The 24,072-nt window shown below is 49.2% G+C and overlaps 1 protein-coding gene, 1 long non-coding RNA gene and 1 other non-coding gene across 6 annotated transcripts in view; 1 reads left to right on the top strand and 2 right to left on the bottom strand.

Annotated features, from left to right (window-relative positions):
• Positions 1-24,072, bottom strand: part of ME3 (malic enzyme 3) — a 218,055-nt gene that overhangs the window by 56,999 nt on the left and 136,984 nt on the right. For all 3 annotated transcript variants that reach the window (XM_055581563.1, XM_055581562.1, XM_055581564.1), the window contains 2 exons: positions 16,916-16,991; positions 3,863-4,024 (listed from right to left, as the gene is read on the bottom strand). In XM_055581563.1, coding sequence (XP_055437538.1) covers positions 3,863-4,024; positions 16,916-16,991 — 238 coding nt within the window. The remainder of the gene's footprint in view (positions 1-3,862; positions 4,025-16,915; positions 16,992-24,072) is intronic.
• Positions 101-24,072, top strand: part of LOC129652676 (uncharacterized) — a 49,196-nt gene continuing 25,224 nt past the window's right edge. For both annotated transcript variants that reach the window (XR_008714676.1, XR_008714675.1), the window contains exons 1-2: positions 101-128; positions 2,084-2,136. This is a non-coding gene — a long non-coding RNA (uncharacterized LOC129652676). The remainder of the gene's footprint in view (positions 129-2,083; positions 2,137-24,072) is intronic.
• On the bottom strand, positions 2,265-2,334 carry LOC129654371 (small nucleolar RNA SNORD30). The gene has a single exon (XR_008715452.1). It is a non-coding gene; the product is annotated as a small nucleolar RNA SNORD30 (small nucleolar RNA).

The following is a 24,072-nucleotide window of genomic DNA, read 5'->3' on the forward strand; positions in this document are numbered from 1 at the left end:
CCTGGAGAATCCCAGGGACGGGGGAACCTGGTGAGCTGCCGTCTGTGGGGTCACACAGAGTTGGACACGACTGATGCGACTTAGCAGCAGCAGCAGCAGCAAACAAAGGCCTTAGAGGACTGTCCTATGTAAGTGATTTAAATCACCTCTCTACTGCATGCCTCCTTCAGGATCCCCACACTCCTCTCCAGGTGTATCTCTGCCTATCTTCTGACTTACTGTACTCCTCCTCACTAGAAAGGGCTTCCCCAGTGACTCAGTGGAAAAGAATCCACCTGCAATGCAGGAGCCGCAAGAGATTAGGGGTCAGTCGCTGGGTGGGGAAGATCCCCTGGAGGAGGGCACGGCGACCCATTCCAGTATTCTTGCCTGGAGAATCCCATGGACAGAGGAGCCTGGCAGGCACCTCATTAGAGAGGATGCCTATTCCCTTTGTCTCCAGGTGTGTATTTCTGCCTTGCTTCTATCTTAAATATTAATAAACAAACTGTTTCTCCATGTGTTCTCCCACATGTTATGCTCTGCCTCTAATAAGAAACTTTGTACCTGTTATGACGGTTTTTGCCTCCTTGAAACATTCTTGCTTTCAGATGAGGGAAAGAACCAGGGAACTTTGCTTCTAGCCTCTAGCCCCTGGTGGTCTGGTGGTTAGGACTCCTGGTTTTCATCCAGATTACCTAGGGTCAGTTCCTGGGCAGGGAACTAAGATCTCTCTTCAGGACCACTCACTGCTCTGCCTCCAAGATTTCTGCCGTTTCTAGCAGATCTTAGGGAAATTAATCTCTTTGGGCCTCAGTTTCCTCAGCTGTAAAAAGAGGGTAATAACTGATGCTCCACCCATAGGGTTACTGTCAGGCTTAAACAGGGTGGTCTAAGAAAGGGCCATAGTTATTCCTACTTTCCACCACCTTTTCTGATGGGTTTGTTACAAGTAGTGCAGTTGTTCAGTCATGTCCATCTCTTTGACACTCCATGGGCTGCAGCCTGCCAGGCTCCTCTGTCCATGGAGTTCTCCAGGCAAGAATACTGGAGTGGGTTGCCATGCCCTCCTCAGGGGATCTTCCCGGCCCAGAGATTGAATCCAGGTCTCCCGCATTGCAGGTGGATTCTTTACCATCTGAGCCACCGGCAAAGACCCTGGTAGTTACAAGTTGAGGCCCACTCTAAACTTTAGCACATCATTGCTGGGTACTGGACCTTTAATGATAAAGGATGTCAGACACCTGCTAAAGGCAGCCAACACCCTTCCAAGGGATGCAATGGCCTCAGAATCAACCTCAAGCCATTCCATTTCTTGTCTAGAAACAGCTTTTAGGAGAGAGAGAGAGAGAGAGAGAGAGAGAGAGGGAAAGGTCTTGATTAAATCCAGTTGGAACACAGCAGGAGATGATGGGTGGGAATAATAACACAAAGTTTGCTCTCCTCATCCACATTTACAGGGCTTCCACACATGTTCTTTGTGGTTGAGGGACAATTTCAGCAAAATTCAGGCATCTGGTTGGGCTGGGGAAACCACAGCATGGGGCAGACCTTAAAGACTGGTCTTGATGAGCAATGATAAAGCGTGTCCCACTACCCAGCCTCCCTGCTCCTAGGCTGGTGGGGAGGCATATGGAGAAGTGCTTTGGATGTGGGAGCACACTCGGTAACCTTCTGGCCCAGGCTCCAGTTTCACTGGCAGGGCTGGAGTCTAGAGGGATACAGGGACTCCCCTGGCTGTCAGGGCTGGGGATGAGGGCCCGTGTTCCCAGGACAGCACTTTGGCTGCTGGCTTGTCCTCTGCCAGCCCCTCCCACCCCAACGGGTTCCCAGTCTGAAGCCAGGTCTCTCTGTGTCTCCCTCACTTGACTGCATCTGGGGATGAAACCTGAATAAGCATCTCACTAGGGGCTACAGTGCGTATTCTTGTTTAGAAATGAGGGTGTTGTGAAGTGTCCAGAGGTGAAGGAGACCTTGGAAAGAGCTACAAAAAGTTTTCCTGAGAAAGATCACACAGGATACCAACAGTATAAGCTTTTCTGACAATATGAATCAAGAATCTAAGTAATGACCACTCTCTTTGCCTCAATATTTCTGCTTGCAGGAGTTTATCCTTGGGAAATCATCAGGGACAGGAAGACTGACCTGCAAAAATGGGTATGTAAATGACATTGTGGAAGAATGGCTAGTGACCTGGGAGAAAACTCCTGACACACATTAGCTTTAAAAAAGCAGGAAACAAAATTGTATATGCAATATAAACTTAATTTTGTTTCTTTTCTCAGGAAAATCAGGTTTCTGAGTCTCAATAACAAACCATCAGCTAAATGAGATTTCATGTAAATCATCACATATTTAATTTTGCTTTTATAAAAGCTACATTTGGTGGGGGTAAGGTTGGAAAGAAATATTCCAAATTGCAAACAATGATTATTACTGGTTGTGTGACTAATATTTTATTTTTAATACTTCTCTGGATTTTTCTCAGAAGGACATGCACTGATTTTAAATCCAGAGATGGATGTCATTAAGAAGGAGTTCTTTCATGTTCTCTGACACAAAGACACAGAGCTGTGAATCGCAGACAGCATGAAGAATGTGACCCAGGGTGGTGGTACCCAGAGCAGACAAACTCCTGGCTGGGGTTTGAGCTCCTTAAACTATAAATTTCCCAGAAGCCTGCAGGGGCTCCCAGCCACAGTTTGGGTCAGTTTCTCCCCATGGGTTTACAGGACACTCATGTGCCTGATCCTGGCATTTCAGCATGTGGTCCCAGTGCTTTGAGTTTTAATCCTTTTACAGAGGTGTTTGCTGTTGTTTATTCACTAAGTCATGTCCGACTCTTTGTGACCCCAGGGACTGTAGCCTGCCAGGCTCCTCTGTCCATGGGATTTCCCAGCCAAGAATACTGGAGTGGGTTACTATTTCCTTCTCCAGGGGATCTTCCCTACCTGGGGACCCAACCTGTGTCTCCTGCATTGGCAGGCGGATTCTTAACCACTGAGCCAGCAGGAAAGTTCTTTACAGAGGTAGTTCGCCTCTAAAATGCTGAAAACACTGACCAGCAGCCACTCCCACCTCAGTGGCTTTCTTCGTTAATGGATCAGAGAGAGAGAGAGGCCACCAGGGTAATGGAAACTGCCTGGGGTCACAGAACAAGGGAGCACAGAAAGCCTGTGCAGGGGCACCTTGGCAGGAGGGAGGGGAGCAAGAAGACCCAGAAGAGGCTGGGGGAGAACAGTGGGGCTGGGAGGGCAGACTGGGCAACCAGGATGGAGAGAGGTCTTTGAGTCACTGCTGTGTAGGCGAAGTGTCCTAGCAAAGAGGACCCCAGAGAGAAACAGCCCCCTTGTAGGGAAAAGCCAATTCTGTGTCCATGTTGTAACTGTTTCTTTGACTTGCTTTCCTTTGCTTTTGTTATTATTTTTTAAAAATGTAAAAAATAGAATGGCCTGATTCAGAGAATCCTGCCCCTCTGCCTGACTGTTAAACTAAAGCGCCTTTGTTCAGGACCCTGTCCACCTGTGGACAGCTGGAAGGAAGAATTGAACACATCCCCTGCCTGAGGCCTGCCATTCTAGGAGATATTTGCAAGATTAATGGCCTTTTAACTTTGCTTCCTCACTTCCCCCATCTCTGAGCTATAAAAGAGCCTGGCATCCAGCCCCTGTAAGATGGTTATTTTGAGACATTAGTCTCTCATCTTCTCAGATGGCTCTCCAAATAAATAAAGTGGCTTCCTTGCCTCAGCACCCCATCTCTTGGGTTTACTGACCTGTTGTGCAGAACAGCCTGATGCTGCTTAGACAGATCACTGCACAAAGGTGCTCCCCACCCGAGCCCAGCTGCTACCCTCCCGCTCCCGGCCAGGGCAGCACATTACCTCGTTGTTGGTGCCCACGTCCAGCAGCACAGGGAGGCACTGCCGCGGGTTGACACCTCCGCACGCTGTGTACAGGGCCAGCTTGCCCACGGGGATGCCCATGCCGTAGCAGCCCAGGTCTCCCAGGCCCAGAATGCGTTCCCCGTCAGTCACCACCACCGCCTGGAAGGAAAGGCAGGACATCTGTACAAAGCGCCTGTTTGTGCAGCCTGTTGGGCCTGACAATGATGCTTACTGTGGGAATGGCAGGGATGTGTGTGCTCAGATGCTCAGTCGTGTCCGACTCTTTGCGACCCATGGACTGTAACCCTCCAGGCTCCTCTGCCCATGGGGTAGGGATAGAGTAGGATAATCAAATAGTTAGCTTAGAAACCCCCTTAGGGAGGAAACTTTAGGGGGCTTTGAGAAACCACAATAAGACTAATGATCATCCAAGAAAATAATGAGAAAATTCTGAAGCACTGTGGGCTTGCTTCACTCACAGAGCAAAAGAAGCCCCTTAGCATCAAAGCCAGATTGGCTTGCTTAACAATAAAATCAAGACAACTTGCTTAGTAAGTTAAACTATGCAACAGAAGCAGGAGACAGGCCCCCAAACAAAACAATGGAGGCATGAGACCTACATCCTGCCCAGTGAGCTCAGTTAATTAGTAACCCCCAAAACATGCTCTTTGGCCCCTAAGACATGTTCTTTGCACAATGACCCCCCAAACAATAAAACAGTAGTAGTGAATAAGGCCTACAATTTGCCCAGTGGTGTCTTCAGGTTAATGACCCTCAAAACATGCTGTGTGCACACAAAAAACAATCATTTATGGAAAGGTGACTTTTCAAAATGAAAGACCCTTATTGTCCTGAGACCTGAAAATATTTTTCCAAAGTGGTATGACAGTCCTGACTGGACCATACAGGGACGAGAAAACTCCCCTGCCCTAGCTGGGGGAGGAACTGATGAGGGAAACATGACGTCTACTCAAGAAAGACAAAGAAGATCTTCTCCCTCTCCCCTCTCTTCCTGTGATTATGAAAATGCAACCCACTGAGTACTCAGGGCAGTGAGAGCCGGCTGGGAACCTTACAACCTCACAAGTGAACCAACTCTAATAAACTTTGTGTGCAAAGTTGCTTCAATCATGTCCAACTCTGTGACCCCATGTAGCCCGCCAGGCTCCTCTGTCCATGGGATTTTTCAAGCAAGAATACTGGAATGGGTTGCCCTTTCCTTCTTCAGCGGATCTTCCCCACCCAGGGGTTGAACTCACATCTCCTGCATTGCAGGCAGGTTCTTTACCGCTGAGCGATCCCTGAGTCAGGGCACTTTGCAAAAGACACCATGTTAAAACCTGGGGGAAGGAGCTTCAGTTTGTTTATCTATAAGATCAAGAATGCGTGGACCCAGCCCTTGAAAGGAATAATGGGCAGAAGAGAGATGGAATGTGTATATTTATACTGACTCTGGGGCAAAGTATGAGAGCCGTGTCATAGCTCAAGAGCAGCAGAGACAGAGAGAAGGGAGAGGCACTTCCTGCAGGGCAACCCTTCTTGGATGAGGGGGAAAAACATGCCAGACCTTGGAAAGGTGGAGATTACCCATTTGATGCAAAGGAAATTAAGGTTCAGGGTGGAAGTGGTGGGGGTATAGGGTGTGTGTGGGGGGAGAGGAGGGTTCGGGTCCCAGGAAAGGAAGCAATGGAAAATCAGGCTGGAGTCAGACTGAGGGGGACCCTGAATGTCAGGTCAAGGGAAACGCCTCAGGGTGACAGTGAGCTTGTTTGTAGGTCACCCCAAGCTGCTCCCCAGCACTGGTTCCCTACATCTCCAAATGAGTGGAGTTTACGGGGCCACCCAGCCCTCCCCTGGAACCAGCTTTGGGTCAGGACGTAGGACCAGCTCTGAGATGTGGATGTCCTGGGCACCATAGGGTCACTTTACTCCATGTGGCACAGTGCTGGGCCCCGTGGATAAAGAGATGAAGACTCTGTCCTGCCAGGAAGGGTTTAAGATCCAGCATCCACAAACTCTATAGAATCTCCTCTCTCTTTCTCCAGGAGTGAGAGCACACAGGGCCTTTTAATAGACACTGGTGCATAGATTTTTAAAATACCCCTTCACCTCTGGAAAGGGGGCTCTCGAGAGGGCAGCGGACGTGGGACTATCATGCTGTCTCCTTGAGATTGGTCTCTTCCTCTAGGGCGAGGGCCCCTCCCCCGACCCTGTCTCACATCTCACCTGGTTCTCCCCGCACCCGGCAGGGAGGCAGGTCAGTGATGGTTATCCCCGATGCACAGCTGAGCAAATTAAGCTCCTGGACCTTCACGTTCTGTTCATATTTGCTCAGCATCAGCCCCACGCCAGGCACTGCACTGGAAGTTTCCACAGCAGTTATCTTAGAAACGCTGGGTGACTTACCAAGGGCACCTTGCTTGTGAATGTGGCAAGTGGGGGTTCTAGTTAGGCTTCGGGTTCCTGGCCTGGGCTCCCTCTACTCCCCGCGTCCCAATCCCCCCACCATTCAGCTGAGAAAAGCACCTGCGCTCTTGGCAAAGTCCCACCCCGCCTCCCATCTGACCTCTCCGCGGCCTGCCCTTGACCTCCTCCTGGCCGCTCTCCCTGAGTCCTGTCTTCACACTGTCCCTAGGGGCCCAAACTTTGCACATTTCCGTACCATCTCTCCTAGCTAAAACCTCCTTATTCTGATTCCCAATCTCTCACACTTTCTCTCTGCTGAGGTGCAGAGAGAGAGAGACACGGAGTTCTACAGAGGAAACCAGCTACGACTCCAGGGTGCTCTCCTTACAGCTCTGGGGCTTTTCAAGATGGTGGTGGGGGACTTCCCTGGTGGTCCAATGGTTGAGACTCCGCACTTCCAAGGCAGGGGGCATGGGTTCGATCCCTGGTCAGGGAACTAAGACCCCACAGAACACACAACATGGCCAAAAAAAAAAAGATGGCAGCAGAGGTCTGACAGGGTCCCTCCCAATGTGGAGATGTCTGCGGGCACTTGACTGCATGCCTGACTGCTCCGAGGGGATATCTCACCTCCATCTGCCATCCACTCTCAATCCTGTTGTGCTAACAGTTGCGTTGCTTATTAATTTTCCTTTTTTAAAAAAACGGAGTATAATTGCTTTACAATGTTGTGTTAGCTTCTGCTGTACAACAGAGTGAGCCAGCCATATGTATAATATACCTGTATCCCCTCCCTCCCACCGCCCTCATCCTGCCCCTGTAGATCATCTCAGAGACCTGAGCTGAGCTCCCCGTGCTATACAGCAGTGCCCCACAGGCTATTTTACAAATAGCTATTTTACAAAGCCCTCCCTGTGGCTCAGTGGTAAAGAATTCACCACCAAGCAGGAGATGCGCATTCAGTCCATGGGTTGGAAAGATCTCCTGGAGAAGGAAATGGCAACCCACTCCAGTAGTCGTGCCTGGGAAATTCCATGGACAGAGGAGCCCGGTGGGCTACGGTCCACGGAGTCGCAAAAGAGTCCAACATGATTTAGTGACTAAACAACAGCAAGTGTATATATTGCAACAGCTTCACAACCAGGCTCAAAGGCCTTTTTTCGCTGTTGTTCAGTTGCTAGGTTGAGTTTGACTCTTTGTGACCCCATGGACTGTCGCCTGCCAGGCTCCTCTGTCCATGGGATTTCCCCTTTACTGCCTTCTAACTGTCCATGAAATAGAGTCCAAAAGGCTTATCTCTAATGACAGGAACCCAACACGCCTTCTGGAACTTATCTCCAGTTACTCATCTGCACACAATTGCTCTCTTTGGTCAAACTGGCCTCACTCCGGCCAGAGGAGGGACACACTCTCTATTCACCTTTGGTCTCTCTCGCCACTCAGCCTCTGTCTCCTCCTGTGCTTTCCCCAGCAGTGCAAATCCCGCCGTTACAACCTAATGTGATTTCTGCTGCTGCTGCGGCTAAGTCGCTTCAGTCGTGTCCGACTCTGTGCGACCACATAGACGGCAGCCCACCAGGCTTCCCCGTCTCTAGGATTCTCCAGGCAAGAACACTGGAGTGGGTTGCCATTTCCTTCTCCAATGCATGAAAGTTAAAAGTGAAAGTGAAGTTGCTCAGTTGTGTCCTACTCGAGCGACCCCATGGACTGCAGTCTACCAGGCTCCTCCGTCCATGGGATTTTCTAGGCAAAAGTACTGGAGTGGGGTGCCATTGCCTTCTCCTGTGATTTCTGCTAGAACCTGCTATATATTCCATGCACCTGGCCTGTGCACCCTTCCTGGCTGCCTGCCTGCCTTCTGCAAACAATAAATAAGTACCTACTGCTTGCCAAGCCCTGCATACGGTGCAATTAAAGCCTTTGATAGTGATAGCATTTGTAGTCTTATTTAACATTTAAAAAATGTACATTTTATCTCACCCAACAGCCTAAAGGTTAACAGCAGGGGTTTTGGTATCTAATAGCCAGCACTTGAGACTAGGCTTCTTGATAATGTACCATATATAATCTTGGGTCAAACAGTAAGTTTTCTGAGTTTTAATTTCCCATAATGTTAGAATAATTAAAATATCCAACTCATTAGGCTGTAAAGATGAAAGTTGTTAGTCACTCAGTCGCGTCCGACTCTTTGCAACTCCGTGGGTAAAGATGAAATTAAATAATAAATGTCTCATTTTAATCAGGGGCCTTGTACAATAAAGTAAATGATTGGCAAATGATCACTGCTCTTATGATTATATTGATGATTATTATTTAGGGCAAAGGCTACATATTAGAATTTTTAATTGTTTCATCGCTCTTTAATTCAGCCTCACCACAGAAAGGCCATGCAACAATTATCTGTTAAATGAGTGCATGAAAAGGAAACCATGGAAGATCTTGGCAACTTTTAAGAGTCTGGCTATATGGGCTTCCCAGGTGGCACTAGTGGTAAAGAACTCACCTGCCAATGCAGGAGACAAAAGAGACGTGGGTTTGATCTCTGGGTCAGGAAGAATCTCCTGGTGGAGGAAATGGCAGCCCTCTCCAGTGTTCTTGCCTGGAGAATCCCATGGACAGAGGAGCCTGGAGGGCTACAGTCCATGGGGTCGCAGAGAGGTGGATATGGCTTCGAGACTGAGGACACATGCAATTGGTCTTTCTACTCTTGGAATCTCCTTCTCCCATTTCATTTTTCAAAGCGCACCTAGATTTGTCGCTTTCTTGCCCCCACGCCTCCAATGGCCCCTGATGCCTACAAAATAAAGCTGAAACATCTCTGACTGACATTTAAGGCCTTCCATGATCTACGTCCAATCTACTCTTTGAATTTCCCTTTTATGCATTCCATGCTCCACCCAAATGGAAATACCGCTAATCTTGTATAAGGTGTGTGTTTTCTAGCCTACATGCTATTTTACACCTCAATCCTTATACCTCCTTGATCCAAATCCTACCATCCTTACATGTTTCAAGGAACAGTTCAAAAGACACTTTCCTCCATATGAAGCTTCCCTTCTGGAACATATCACTCCCAGCTCTGAATTTCTATAGCATTTTAATCTCCCATGTCACCTAAGCCTTTCTCTTTTGTATGACAGTCATATCTATGTCCGTGTCTTTCATAGCAACTCTTTAAGGGCAGGTAAAGGATCTTGGACTCTTTGATTCTTTAGCACTTGGCTTGGGACCTGCAAGGCAACGATGGACAGTGTGATTGGCCCAACAGAGAGAGCAAAGGCTCTTCTCCACGGGACTGAATTCGGACCTGGAGTAGACAGGCAAGTTCAGAGAGAAGATGCTGCCTCCTGTTTTTCATGACATCAGTGGACCTGGGGCTGGGACCACAAGAGCGGGGGGAGTCAGAAGGCTGAGGGCAAGCTTGCGCTGCAGCCTGGGGTTTCAGAGACTGGCGATGGCTGCCCCGAGCCACAGCATCACAGTTCCCACGTCTGGATGGCTTTTACAGCTCGTGACCCCTCGGTATTTCTGATAACAAGGAGAAGATCCGGATGACTGGGGGATGCTGTGCCCCCTTCTTCCTCTGTCCAGCCGGCTTCTGACTTACTGTCCACCTCCCTCAGCCTGTGTGGCCCAGTGGGGCTGACCCAAGACCAATACGAGGGCCCCGTCTCCTGGCCTGCCCCGGCTCTGGTTACCCTGGGCTTGAAGCTCTGGGTGTGGGCCGCCCTCAGCACTGTGTGCGAGGCCCTCTCCCTCCTCCTCCTCCTCGCTCACCCTTCCCATCTCCTCCTCCTCTCTGCCTCTTTTCCTCTCCCCACAACACAAATAATGTCCCGGCTGTGGTTTCAAATCTTGGTTCCATCCCTCACCGGCACTGAACCTAACTTCCCAGTTGCCTTGTCTATAACACGGGGATGACAATAATTCCTGCCTCTTGGAGGGTCGCTGGGAGAAGCCAGTGAGTTCATCCGTATAAAGCACTTAGCGGGATGCTGGCAAGTGGATGCAGTGCTGTGCTGTCCAGACCCCCTCAGGGGAGAGAAGAGGTCATTGCCTGAGCTGTACTTTCAGCCTGCTTGGGTAGCTGCTTGACTGAGGACAGCCACCTTGCCCAACGTCATCCTCCGTTCCCAGGGCAGCAGCCCAGAGCCAAGGACCGAGGGACCCCTTGGTCCAACTCGGGATGATGGAAGAGCCATCTCCGCTGCTGAACCTCCTCCAGCACCCTGCTGGGTCTCCTGGGATCCCCGACTCAGCCTAGCCTCTCCCTCTCCTCCGTCCTGACTACTTTCCTTCTAGAGGCTGATCCCAAGAGCCCTTCTTAATATGCTGATCTCCACCCAAGAGAAATGTTTCTAGGAAATCCAACTTCTCACACTGACTGGGGCTTACCCCTTGGTGGGTGTGGGCAAGGCAGGCAGGCACTTGGCACTAAGTCTGGTCCAGGTTTAAAGGCCCAAGAGGCTGGTGCCCATAGGCAGGGGATGTTCCCTTGGATCCAGGGCTCAGCCGCCTCTCGGCACTGTTAGCTGTTAGGCCTGGGATGAAGGAGGGATTTAGGAGCCTGGGAAAGCTATTGAGAAAGGGGGCTCTTCTGAGCCGAGCCTTCCTCCCGGCTCGGGGCAATGGCCTCTGTGGGAAAGAGTCAGAAAAGCAGCTCTCAGTCCCCTCTGTGATTTACACCACAGGGCTCTGGGGAGCAGTGGGGTGGAAGGCTCTCCCTCCCTGTGAGAGAGGAGCCCCCCAAACCCCATGGTCCCCCCAGCCTGAGACCGTGACCTTACTTCCCTGACAGCCTACTCCTCTTCCTGCTCAGTGTGCAGTCCTGCTTTCTGGCTAGGAAACCAGAGAAAGTCCTGTTTTATTTTCTGAGTTCTTTCAGAAGCATCTCTCTCTCTCCTCTTTTTAAAGACTACCTGGCTTTTCTTCCAAAGCTGTGGTCCCACTTTATATACCCGTCGACAATGATCGAGAGTCCCAACTGCTCCGTGTCCTCGCCACCCCTCCTTTTACACTTCCTGCCATGCTGATGGACATGTTGTGGTAGCTCACGGTGGGTTTCTTTAAGTTCGTTCATTTATTTTTGGCTGTGCTGGGTCTTCATGGCTGCGCTTTGGCTTTCTCTAGTTGCGGTGAGCCGACTCCTCACCGTGGAGGTTTCTTCTGTTGCAGAGCACAGGCTCTAGGGCGGGCTTCAGTAGTTGCAGTGCGTGGGTTCAGCAGTCGTGGCCCCCAGGCTCCAGAGCACATGTGCAGTAACGGTGGTGTGTGGGCTTATTGCTCCGCATGTGGAATCTTCTCAGACCAGGGATCAAACCCATGTCCCTTGCACCAGAAGGTGGATTCTTAATCGCTGGACCACCAGGGAAGCCCACAGAAGCATCTCTGGACCACGCCTCCCCTCCAGCCAAGAGGCGAACTACGTGAGGGTCCAGAAAGACCTGTGCCTTGAAAAGCTCTGCCTGCCCTGGTCAGCAGCTGGGCTCTGGCTAGAAGTGACACTTACTGGCAGGCGACCATGGGCATCACTTCACCAATAAACAAGAAAGGCTGTGGCTTAGAAGATTCTGAACCTTTGGAAGGGTAGTCCTGGAGTGAGAGGGAAGCACCCTCCAGAAAAACGCTGTTGTGGGGCAGGTTGGTGACTGGGGGCAGCCTGATCGGTCCTAACTGACTTGTAGGTGCATGCATGCATGTGTGTGTGTGTGTGTTGGTTGCTCAGTCATGTCTGACTCTTTGCGACCCCATGGACTGTAGCCCACCAGGCTCCTCTGTCCATGGGATTCTCCAGGCAAGAATACTGGAGTGGGTAGGCATTCCCTTCTTCAGGGGATCTTCCTGACCCAGGGATCAAACCTGGGTCTCCTGCATTGCAGGCAGATTCTTTACCGTCTGAGCCACCAGGGAAGCCCAATTGACTTGTACACACGACAAACAATGGGCCCAGTATTCACAGCTCCTGGCTTTTCTAGAGAAGTCAGAAATCCAGGGTTTTAAAATTGTGGTTTTTTTTTTTTTTTTTTTTTCAAATGAAGTCTCTTAAATTTAAAATGCTGCCTACAAATTAAAAAAATCTCAAAAATCACTGAAAAGTAATAGTGTCTGAGAGCCAAATCTCCTGGCCGCACTTTTGTGGTCTGCTGCCCCCAGGTGGGACGCCCACCTCGGCCGCCCTCAGGCCCTTGCAGTCTCCCTGCAGCCCCGCTCTGTGGGCTTACGGCCCTCTCCAGCGATGGCAATGCCCACCCCAGTGCCCATCTGTATGGCACAGACTTCATCAGAGGTGGCCCTCACGATTTTCTGCTGTGAGGTCAGAGAGGCCATTGGCCCACACGGTAGCTAAATGGAAGATCCAAGACCAGAACCCAGAACCCAGGTCTGCCTGGTTGCAAAGCCAGAGCCGACTCTTCTATATAGCTTTCAAGACCGACCTCAGGGTTTCTGCAAAGTGGAACAGTAGTTCTGCGTGGAGGAGAGGCGGGGGCCCCAGGGGTTCACCCATCCACTCTGGGGTACCACAGGGTAAGTGGTCAGGCGACCCTGTTGCCCCTCATTCCCACACTCCTCTCTTTGGCGGCACAGACAGAGCATCTCAAAGTGTTAGCCGCTCAGTCGTGTACAGCTGTTTGCGACCCCATGGACTAGATAGCCCGCCAGGCTCCTCTGTCCATGGGATTCTTCAGGCAAGAATACTGGAATGGGTTGCCATTCCCTTCTCCAGGGGATCTTCTTAACCCAGGGATCAAAGTTGGGTCTCCTACATTGCAGGCAGATTCCTTACCATCTGAGCCACCAGGGAAGCCCTGTTGGACACTGTATTTACAGAGTCTCAAAGTGTTAGTCGCTCAGTCGAATTGTTTCTGGGTCAGTCTAACTGGACTTCAAGCTCCTTGAGATGCCTGTACACCATCTTTATCCCCAAGCCCTCAGGGAAGTCTTACAGAATAGATGTTTACTAAATGGCTGTTGGGCTTCCGTCATAGCTCAGTCGGTAAAGAATCAGCCTGCAGTGCAGGAGACCCGGGTTTGATTCCTGGGTCAGGAAGAGCCCCTGGAGAAGGAAATGGCAAACCACTCCAGTATTCTTGCCTGGAAAATCCCATGGACAGGGGAGCCTGGCGGGCTACAGTCCACAGGGTCGCAAAGAGTCGGACACAACAGAGTGACTAAACCACCAGCAAATGGCTGTTGAACACAGCTGAATTAGACGCACTGGCTCATGTAACTCACGCTTTCCCTAGAGGCACTGGATGCTTCTCCTTGTCTGAGCCCTGCCTCATTCCACCTCTTCCAGAATGACCCCAAAGCCCCCGTTTCTCCTCTAAAATCACAACAGGTGCTGTCTTCAACTCTCTGGTAAGTAGCACTTCATACTTGGAAGGTTCTTAAAATATGTCGGTTGAAGTCAACAGATACTGAGCAGCTAAGGTTCAAGTTTGATTTCATATCTTGATTTCCCTAGTGGAGTGAAGCACTTTGGGATCAGGGTCTGTGTTCTCCCTATTCTGCATTCCTCGAAACAGAGCTCTGGGTGCAGCTTTGTAAGTTATGCCCTGACAGGAGGAGAGATGGGAACCGGTAATCCAGCCCATGAGCTGGATTTCAAGCTGGATGTCAAGGCCCTGTGCTAGTCTGGAGGAAGGAAGGAGTGCTTTTTTTCCTTACTGGTTAAGAGGGGATGTCTTTTCATCATTCTTTTAAACTCCCCATAGCAGGTGGCGCTAGGGGTAAAGAATCCGCCAGCCAATGCAGGAGACACAAGAGAAGTGGGTTTGATTCTTGAGTCAGGAAGATCCCATGGAGAAGGGATAGGCTACCCACTGTAGTATTCTCGGGCTTCCCTGGTGGCTCAGACAGTAAGGACTCTGCCTGTAGTGTGGGAGACCTGGGTTCGATCCCTGGGTTGGGAATACCCCTTGGAGGAGGGCATGGTAACCCACTCCAGTATTCTTGCCTGGAGAATCCAATGGAGAGAGGAGCCTGGTGGGCTACAGTCCATGGGGTCGCAAAGAGGGGGCAGGACTGAGCGACTGAGTATGCGTGTGTGTGCGTGCGTGTGCACACACACACACAGCTCACACACACACACACACACACACAGAGCTCACACAGAGGCACCACAGATGTCAGTGCAGACCCCATGACTCTGCCCCTGGCACAGGCCTGGTATCTGGAAGATGTTCATCAGGTCCCTCTACTAAGTTCATTCAGTTCAGCAAGCATCTACTGAGCACCTACTGTGGACAAGCCTCTCCATGGCCGAACTGTCCAGGAAGGAGGAAAGATTACACAGGGCAGGCTGCAGTTAACTTTCCATCAAGTGAGCTGGCTTCCCTTAATGAGCTCAAGATTTCATTATACATTCATCCTGACACACCCTGGAAACTTGCTTCTTCTGAGACTGGGGCCAAACCCTGCAGGTTCAAGACCTGCCTGTTACCAGAGTCTAAAAAGATAAGCAGGGAAGAGAAGCACCAGGCACATCACGTGTGTGATTGCATACTCAGTCTGGTCTGACTCTTCACAACCCCATGGACTGTAGCCCTCCAGGTTCCTCTGTCCATGGGATGCTCCAGGCAAGAATACTAGAGTGGGTTGCCATGCCCTCCTCCAGGGGATTTTCCCGTCCCAGGGATCAAACCCGAGTCTCTTGTCTCCAGCACTGGCATGTGGATTCTTTACCACTGAGCCACCTGGGAAGCTCCAGGGCACATCACACCCAGATGGAAATGTTCTAACTGAGCTCTTCACTGAGGTCCGGACTGGAATCCAAGGGCCCTGGCTGCGGCGCCAACCTGGCTCCCAAGAGCCAAGGTCCTGTCCTACTTGCTGTGGTTCTGAACCCCACCACACCCCCAAGAGGGCCAGAAGTGGGTGGAACACAGGAGAGGTGGTTAGAGAGAAGCTGCACTTGGTGCCTGGTGGAGGGAGGTGGCCCAGGGAACTGGCCGGGAGGGAGGGAGGGAGAAAACCACTGTCAGCCTCTCAGCATCGCCTTGGGAGGGACAGAAACTGGGTGTGGTCTGCTCCAGTCCCTCCCCTGCTCGTGTGCCAGAAACATCCTCACCAAGCAGCCAGGGGGTGTTCTGTAATTGTGCTTCAACCATTTGTTTGCAGGGGCTTCCCAGGTGGCGGTGGTGGTAAAGAACCCGCCTGCCAAGGCAGGAGACCTAAGAGATGCGTGTCCATCCTGGGTCTGCAAGATCTCCCAGGGCAGGGCATGGCAACCCACTCCAGTATTCTTGCCTGGAGAATCCATGGTACAGGGGAGCCTGGTGGGCTACAGTCCATGGGGTTAAAAGAGTCAGACAGGACTGAGCCACTAAGCAACAACAGCAATGTATCAGCACTGTAATGGGTGCTGGGAGCACAATAGTGGACCACAGAGAGACATCCTGTCCTGGGGGCCTGATAATGTGATGGGATCTGACCTAACTGTTACTTCATTTCCTTTTAAGTATATTCATTTCTAGATACAATCTTTACAGATTTCAAATGCAGGATTATAGAATCATAGATGCGAAGAGACACAGAGGAGATATTCCTTTAGCCCAGTGCCTTTCTGCCCTGAGCTGAGGTTCACATCTCTTTTACAATATCCCCATCAAGTGATCATGCGGTCCCTCCTTGGATACCTCCAACAGCAGGCGATTTACAGTCCTCAGGGTTGCAGAGTCGGACATGACTGAATTGACTTAGCACACACGCATGCATGGCGTCATTCAATAAGATTTGTTTGCAGAAGTGACGAGGATCTTAGAATCTAGAGTCCCTGAAATCCTCCACAAAAGTCCCCAGGAGAAGAAATCTGGCTACACAGCCAGAGGCTAACGAGTTTCTTCAAAGCTGCACTGATTTTGCCTTCTATATTATATCATTTGCTATATAAAAAATACTTTTCTCCTTAAATGTTTTGAGTAAAACTGGAAACAGTGCCAGATTCCTTTTGTCACTCTGCACAGACATCCCTTCTCCCCCACACTTTGTACCCCCGCCCAACACATACTGCTGTGCACACCCAGGTGTGAAGACGTTGCTCATCATAAATCTTTTCTCCTGGTGCAGAATGTCTCTGCCCTCCATCCTAGTCTCTCCGATGCCTGCCTGTCCAAACTCTACCCCTCAACTCAATGCTTTGCTCCAATGTCACCTCTTCCATGAAGTCTTCCCAGATTACCCCGTCTAAAAGGAAACTCTCTCTTTGAACACCCCCAGCTCTTCTGTGTGCCTGATTAATCTCTGATCGAGTTCCACCTGTTAGTCTCTTGTGTCTCTCTCTCTTACTTTTCTCATGAAAAGTTAGCTACTTGAGAAGAGGGTCCATGCTGGATTTTCCCCTGAATCCACCATGGAAACCAGCAGTGAATATTCAGCAAGTACTCAATATATGCACTAGTACCACTACCAATAATGATGATGATGATGACGGACAATTTCACAAGGGTATCTGGTTAACGCAAGCGTTCACTCCATGGTGCGTTTGTGTTTGGCTGTAACTGGACTATGCTCTGGGACTGGGGGAATGGATTTGGTGTCCTGTCTTCAGTGTTGCAAGGGCCCCTTTTAGAGCTCAGAATGACTAGCGCAGGCTGAAAGGATTCATCCAACAAGAGAGCAATAGCAAAGAAAGCAGGATCATACCTTAATATCGTCTTCTGGCCAGGAGTTGAGCATTGTTGCAAGGTGGCCCTTGTCATGAACGGTGATAAACAGCCCACTGGGAAAAACAAAGCACATGCCCACAGACAGACCAGTCAGACCAGGAGCGCAGCAGGGGCCACAAGCACTGTGTATCGTTGTATCGCTTCATTTCGGCCACAGATCGGGGCTGAGGGGGTCCCTGTTCAAAGTCCAAACAGTTTACAGGACCCTGCACTGGGCTTCCTTCAACTGCTCCCCACAGGGGAAGGGCTCCATGGAGCCAGGGATGTATTCACCTGGAGTCTGTGCTCACCACAGCCTGTACCTTTCTCCCCCTAGACCAGGCACCCAGGACCCCAGAATCATCTCCCTGAGTGGTCCCAGGCTGCTTTCAGGGGCTGTGTGGGCCTCTTCTCTGAGTCCCCCCTTCCAAGGACAGACCACACTGCAGTGGGTGGGTCTCCAAGCCTGGGGCCATGACCGGAACTTGGACGTGTGGGCAGTGATGTCTAGATACCCATCCACGTGGTCCCTTGCCATGGAGGATGGAGCTGGGGACAGAAAGGGGCGGGCTGCCAGCCACGAGCCTATTTCCTCTGTATCACTTGAGTCTGAGAATTCTAAATTCAAACTTGGCCTTCCAGACCATATGAAGATATATCTGTAAAGTAGGAGGATTAAACATATTTTACTTGACAATTTGCTAGCTTGACTTTGAACTTCTAATGTTTGGACCTAAGTCTGTGGATATGAATCTCCTGTCCTGGGATCAGTGGTGAGAGGACATGTGTGGCTGGTGGGGAGGTTGTGGGTGGTGCAGAGGATGGCAAGTGGTCTGGACCACTTCCTTCTTTTACCTTTTTTTTTTTTTTTTTTGACCAATGCACCCAAGAGAGAGAGGCTCCTTTGACTTGTGAAGCACCCAGGCCCAAACACGCAGTCTGTTTTTGCCAGTGTGAGAGGGTTGGGGAAGTGCGTGTTGGGGGTGTGGTTCCCCGTTCTACTTGCCCTGCCTAAATCAGAGTGCTTCCCCCAAACGGCTGCCACGGCTTCACAAGGTGCTTGGATTTTGTGACCCATTACCGCAGTTATGCCCTCGTTAACACTGTAAGCACCATGGCCCCGTTCATCAGTCCCACCAGTCTTGTGAAACCCTCACCCTTAAGAAAACCCACTTTCCGCTCCCTGTGCCTTCCCAGCCAGGCCGCTGAGGGCAGATGGAGACAGCCCTGCTCCAGGGCAGGCTGATCGCACCACCATCCACTCTCGGCGTCAACCCACATAGACTCTCAGCGTTGACTGGTCTCTGTGCCTACAGTGTTTCTCTGATCAAAATTCACTCTTTTAACTCTTTGCAAAGACTGTTGCAACTTCTTTGCTCTCAGGCCTCCAACTGCCTCACCCTTCCCCTCACTGCCCTGGTGACCATGTCTGTGATGTCACAGGAAGCATCTCGTGTCAGTCTTCCAGCAGCAAACCTATACACTTCCGTATCTGCAGCCAATCCTCCCACTGCAGTGAAAATTACAGAGCCTGAAACAGACAGAAACGGGAGAGGAATCTGCCTCTGAGAGCAGGAATTATACCCTTTGAGATTTGCCCATCTGTGGCTTTTGCTTGAGGGCAGTCTAACATGCAAGTAGCTTGGGGCAGCAGAAAGCCTCAGTCCTACTAGTTTGAGGTGTCAGAGAAGTGAGTTGGAGCTGGAAGAGCACTCAGAAAGTGAAGGGGAAAGTTCTGGAAGGGAAGGCAATGCAGAAAGGATGAACATCCAATTTTGTGTATAAAACCTGCCCAAATAACTGGCTGATGATTCAACTATACATACCCAAGGGTCTGGCAAAAAAATAAAAAAATAAAAAAAAACAACAAAACTGCAGCTGGACACTGAAAGAACTCAGCAGAGATTTCCACTGCTGCCCATCAGTAGGGACAGGGTTTGGAACTTGAGTCCAGCCTACTTGGACTCCAAAATCACTGTGGATGGTGACTGCAGCCATTAAATTAAAAGAGGCTTGCTCCTTGGAAGAAAAGTTATGACAAACCTAGATATCACATTAAAAAGCAGAGACATCACTTTGCCAACAAAGGTCTGTATAGTCAAAGCTATGGTTTTTCCAGTGGTCATGTACGGATGTGAGAGTTGGACCATAAAGAAGGCTGAGCACCAAAGAATTGATGCTTTTGCATTGTGGTGTTGGAAAAGACTCTTGAGAGTCCCTTGGACTGCAAGGAGATCTGACCAGTCAATCCTAACAGAAATAAACCCTGAATATTCATTGGAAGGACTGATGCTAAAGCTGAAGCTCCAATACTTTGGCCACCTGATGTGAAGAGTGGACTCACTGGGAAAGACCCTGTTGTTGGGAAAGACTGAGGGCAGGAGAAGAGGGCGGCAGAGGATGAGACGGTTGTATGGTATCACCTGAATCCACAGACATGAATTTGAGCAAACTCCGGGAGATAGTGAAGGAAAGGAAAGCCTGGCGTGTTGCAGTTCCTGGGGTCACAAAGAGTTGGACACGACTCAGCAACTGAACAACAACAAAAATAAAAATTACTCTTCTGAGAAACAAAACAATCCAGAATTCACAGAATTCAGGGTACAGAGAGGTCTATTATAATAGCTTGCTTACTTTATCTATGTTAGACACCATCCATAATAAAAAAAAAAACTAAACAAAATAAAACAAGAAAAACACCACTGAACTCCAAACTATTCTTGACTTCCACAGTCCCTGCCAAGACTGTTCCTTCCTTCTCTTCTCTCCCATAGCTAGACTTCTTGGAAGCGCTGTCTACACTAGCCGCTTCCATTTTTACATCTTCCACTGAAATATGTTGTTACTTAATAATGTGCTGCCAACACTGCTCTTGCCCAGGCCCTGGATGATGTCCACTCCAGAAATACAAGCAGCTTTCTAGCCTTCGTCTCCTTTGTCTTCTCAGCAGCATCTGACACTTTAAGCCTCTGGCTTTGGTGACTCTGCTCTCGTGTTTTTTCTTCTACCTCTCAGGCTGCTCCTTCTTAGGATATTCCTGCTGGATCATCCCACCACTAGGTGTTAGAGTTCCTCCCAAATTTGCACTGCCCCATTCTCCTTCTCTCTTGCCTGGAAAATCCCATGGGCAGAGGGCCTGGTAGGCTGTAGTCCATGGGGTCGCTAAGAGTCGGACATGACTGAGCATCTTCACTTTCACTTTTCACTTTCACGCATTGGAGAAGGAAATGGCAAACCACTCCGGTGTTCTTGCCTAGAGAATCCCAGGGACGGGGGAGCCTCGTAGGCTGCCATCTATGGGGTTGCACAGAGTCGGACACAACTGAAGCGACTTAGCAGGAGCATCAGCAGCATTTTCCTTCTCACTCTTCCTCTTTCTCTATATGATCTCATCAGTGCCCAAGGCTTTTGGCCAGTGACTCTCAAAAATCTGCAGCCCAGAGTTTTTCATCTTTGGTACTACTGACATTTTGGGTGGGATAATTCTTTGCTGTGAAGGGAGAGGATGTCATGTGCGCTGTAGAACGTTGGGCAGCGTCCCTGTCTCTACCCACTAGATGCCAGTAGCACCCCACACACTGCTGTGAGAGCCAAAAATCTCTCTAGACGTTGGTAAACATTCCCTGGGGAGAAAATGTGCCTCTGATTTTAGAGCCATTGTTCTAGACATTTATATTCAACTGCCTGCCTGCCATCTCCTTTCATATGTCTCAAAGGCACTTTAAACTTCACCTGTCCAAAATCAAATTATGATCCAGACGTGCATCACTATGACTCAAAGACAAGACAAAACAAAAACCCAAGACAAACCTGACTCTCCTCTCCTGCTCCCTTTCTCAGTAACTATTTCCCTCAGGCATGTAGTTTAACAGTCCCAGACCCCTGGAAGCATCTTCGACACTGTCCTTTTTCCCTTTTATATAACCCCTGCCAAGTCGTTCACTTCTGCTCTGGAATTACCTCCTGGTTCATACACTTCTTTCACCCACGACACCACTGACCTGGTCCAGACTCCCAATACAGCTGTTCCCTAAAGCACCACAATAACTCTGTGACATCCTCTCTTGTCTCCACCTAATCTAGTATCTACACAAAAGAAAGAGTGATGTTCTCGAAATCAAAGCCTTACTGTGTTTTTGGCTATGCCTCTCAACTTGCAGGCTCTTAGTTCCCTGACTAGGGATTGAACCTGGGCCTCAGCAGTGAAGGCACCAAGTCCTAACCATTGGACCACAGAGAACTCCAAAACCTTACTTTGTTATCCCCTGTGATAAATATTCTTCATGTCTTTCCATGGTTCTTGGGACAAAGATTCAAGTCCTCAGCCTGGTCCACCTATGAGGCCCTGTGTAGTCTGGCCCTTGACAACTTCTTCACTTTATCCTTATTTCTTTCTCCAGTCATTGACCACACTGGCCTTCTTTTCATTCCTCCACGTGTCAAGATTTTCTTAGTCCATGGCCAGTTCATACACCGTTCTCTTTGCCTGGCACCCCTGGCCTCTCTGCATTCTATCAATATGCTTAGTTAATTCCTACTTATTTTTCAGATGACTTCCAAGTCAAACTTGGGGCTCCTTGTTAAAATTCTCAAGTATCCCATCCTTACACACACAAACCTATTACAGTTATTTATGTGGTTATTCAGTTAAATACTACTCTCATTAGACTGTAAACTTCACTGCGGCAAGGCATGCATTTACTCTGTTGTTGACCACTGTATACCTAAACCTAGTCCATAATACTACTCACACATAATTTTTGACGAAGTGAACTACAAGGATGGTTTAAGGTTGAGTGATGAAGATGAAAGGTGTAGAGTTTGGTATAAGTTTGGTGTAAGTTGGAGTGAAAGAAACTTTCACATGGGCTATGTTGTATCATGCTCAAGGGATCAGTGTGCTGGGCTGGGTGGTACTGGGCCGTGCTTGTGGCTCAGAGAGGGACATGCATCATAAAGGGAGTGGACAGGCCAGTGGGGAGGAAAATTCCAGAGCCTAAGACTTGGGAGTTGCCAGGCTCTTTCTACCATGTTGACTGGGGACAACGTGGGTCTCCGAATTAACTTACTCATTAGGTTTGAGAGCAAGTTCCAGGAATTTTCTGGGCTACTCTAAAATGACCATAGAGCACTTAGTTGTATCCATCAAGACAAAAACAAGAATCAGATTGATTTCTTGGAACTTGTTGCTAAAGATCATCTCTATGCAGTTTGAGTTTGGAAAAAAAAATCATTCTGTGTTGATAGTAATGAACTTCAAAGACTTCCCTAGATGAGATAAACAGTCACACATGGTGGGCATCCTGAAGTTTAAATACTGGTACCTGCCTTGGGGGCTTCCCAGTGGCTCAGTGGTAAAGAACCTGCCTGCAATGCAGAAGACACTGGTTCAATCCCTGGGTGGGGAAGATCCCCAGGAGGAGGGCATGGCAACCCACTGCAGTATTCTTGCCTGGATAAGCCCATAGACACAGAGGAGCTTGGTGGGCTACAGTCCATGTGGTCACAAGAGTAGGGCACGACTGAAGTGACTTAGCACACACGCACGCACCTGCCTTGGTGTGAGCAGCAGGGTAAGCGGGCCAAGTTGAGCCTGTCTGCCTGGGACCTTTCAAAGAACCACCCTCTCTACTTCCAAACCAGCTGCTGCTCTGAGGTTTGGCCTGAGGAGGCCTTGTTGGGGACTGTGGCTCTTCCTTAGCTTCTATTTTTCCACAGCTGCAGCTCTGATATTCATAAGCAATTTCCGCACCCCTCCCCCGCCAGGTCGTCTGGAGCTAGTCACGTGGAACAACAATGCTAACAAAGGCGCCCATTCTTTCCAGCTGGAAAAACCAGGTCTCAGCCCAAGGCTCACCGATGACTCAGCGAGTGACCTTGGGGAAGTCATTTACTCACATTAATTAATCCCTATGACGCATTCCTGGCCTCCAGAAGTTCTTAACCCTGACCTGTTTTGGAAATGTCCCTTAGAGCAAACAACTTCTCTTCTCAACATTACTTTTTACCAGATACAGGCTTAGTAATGATATTTAGCAAAAAGCTCACATGTTAAGGGATAAGATTCAGGCACCATTTTAGATCTTAGCAAAGCTCTCATGTGCTTCATTCTAAACACAGGAAAAGTATGATTATGGAAATAATCAGCTACATTAAAATAGGCTCTCTTTGTGGCAGATAAGAAGAGGGTGGAGGGACATTTCAAATGAATGTTTTTAAACTGAGGTTTGAGCTAAAAAATTTCAAAAGATGACTTTTTTTCTTTCTTGCATATATAATTTTATGCTCAGAGATCACGGAGCAAAAATAAAACTGAAATATATTAATGGCTTTTAATGACTTCTCAAAGTGCATTTCCATTTATTACATAACTCACAGCTACCAGTCTTCCCCAAAGGATTGCCCTGGAAGAGGATTTGGAGACATCCAGTCCAAAGACCTCACTATATAAACGAGGACATGGAAGTTCAGAGAGGTGAAGTGATTTGCCTGAGGTCACACAGCTCACAAGCAGCAGAACCTACTTGAACCAAGATGCTGAGTCCAGTGCTCTTTCTGTTGCCCCAGACTGCCTATTCTTTCCAGAGACCTAGTTCCCAATGAAGAGCTAGGGACATGGACCAAAATGGAGCATCATAGATGCTCATTGGAACCACTGATGAAAGATTTCTCTTGATGCATGTTGGTGAGGAAGTAAAATGTGCAGAGTGAAGGATTATGAGGTTAAACAAATGGACTGTGGGTTCCAGCGGGATCCTAGGGGGAAATCCCTTGCCCATCCCTCCACTTCCTACCCAAATTGCATTAGACCAGCTCAAAAAGAAGGTATTTTCAGGGAAGAAGACCTCTTAGATGCCCTCAGCAACCTATTTTCAGGTTTAACTACTTCCACTCAAAGAAGCAGGGTGGGCATTAGTTTTTCCAGCAATACATGGTGATGGGGTTGGTTCTTATCTCTGCTGTCATGAGGTTCTGACCAAGTGAGAAATGCAGACACTCACTTCTCTGCATTCCTGTTTAGTGGCTTCAGGAAGAATACTTCAGTGCCTGGGAGGTGCACTGACCCACACCTGCTCAGTCTCACCAGAGATCTCCAGCCCATACAGTCCTGGGCACTGGCATGGGGATTTTCAGGGATTACTTCCAATAAAACAG

Source organism: Bubalus kerabau, chromosome 5, assembly GCF_029407905.1.
Source record: "Bubalus kerabau isolate K-KA32 ecotype Philippines breed swamp buffalo chromosome 5, PCC_UOA_SB_1v2, whole genome shotgun sequence".
Lineage (NCBI taxonomy): Eukaryota > Metazoa > Chordata > Mammalia > Artiodactyla > Bovidae > Bubalus > Bubalus kerabau.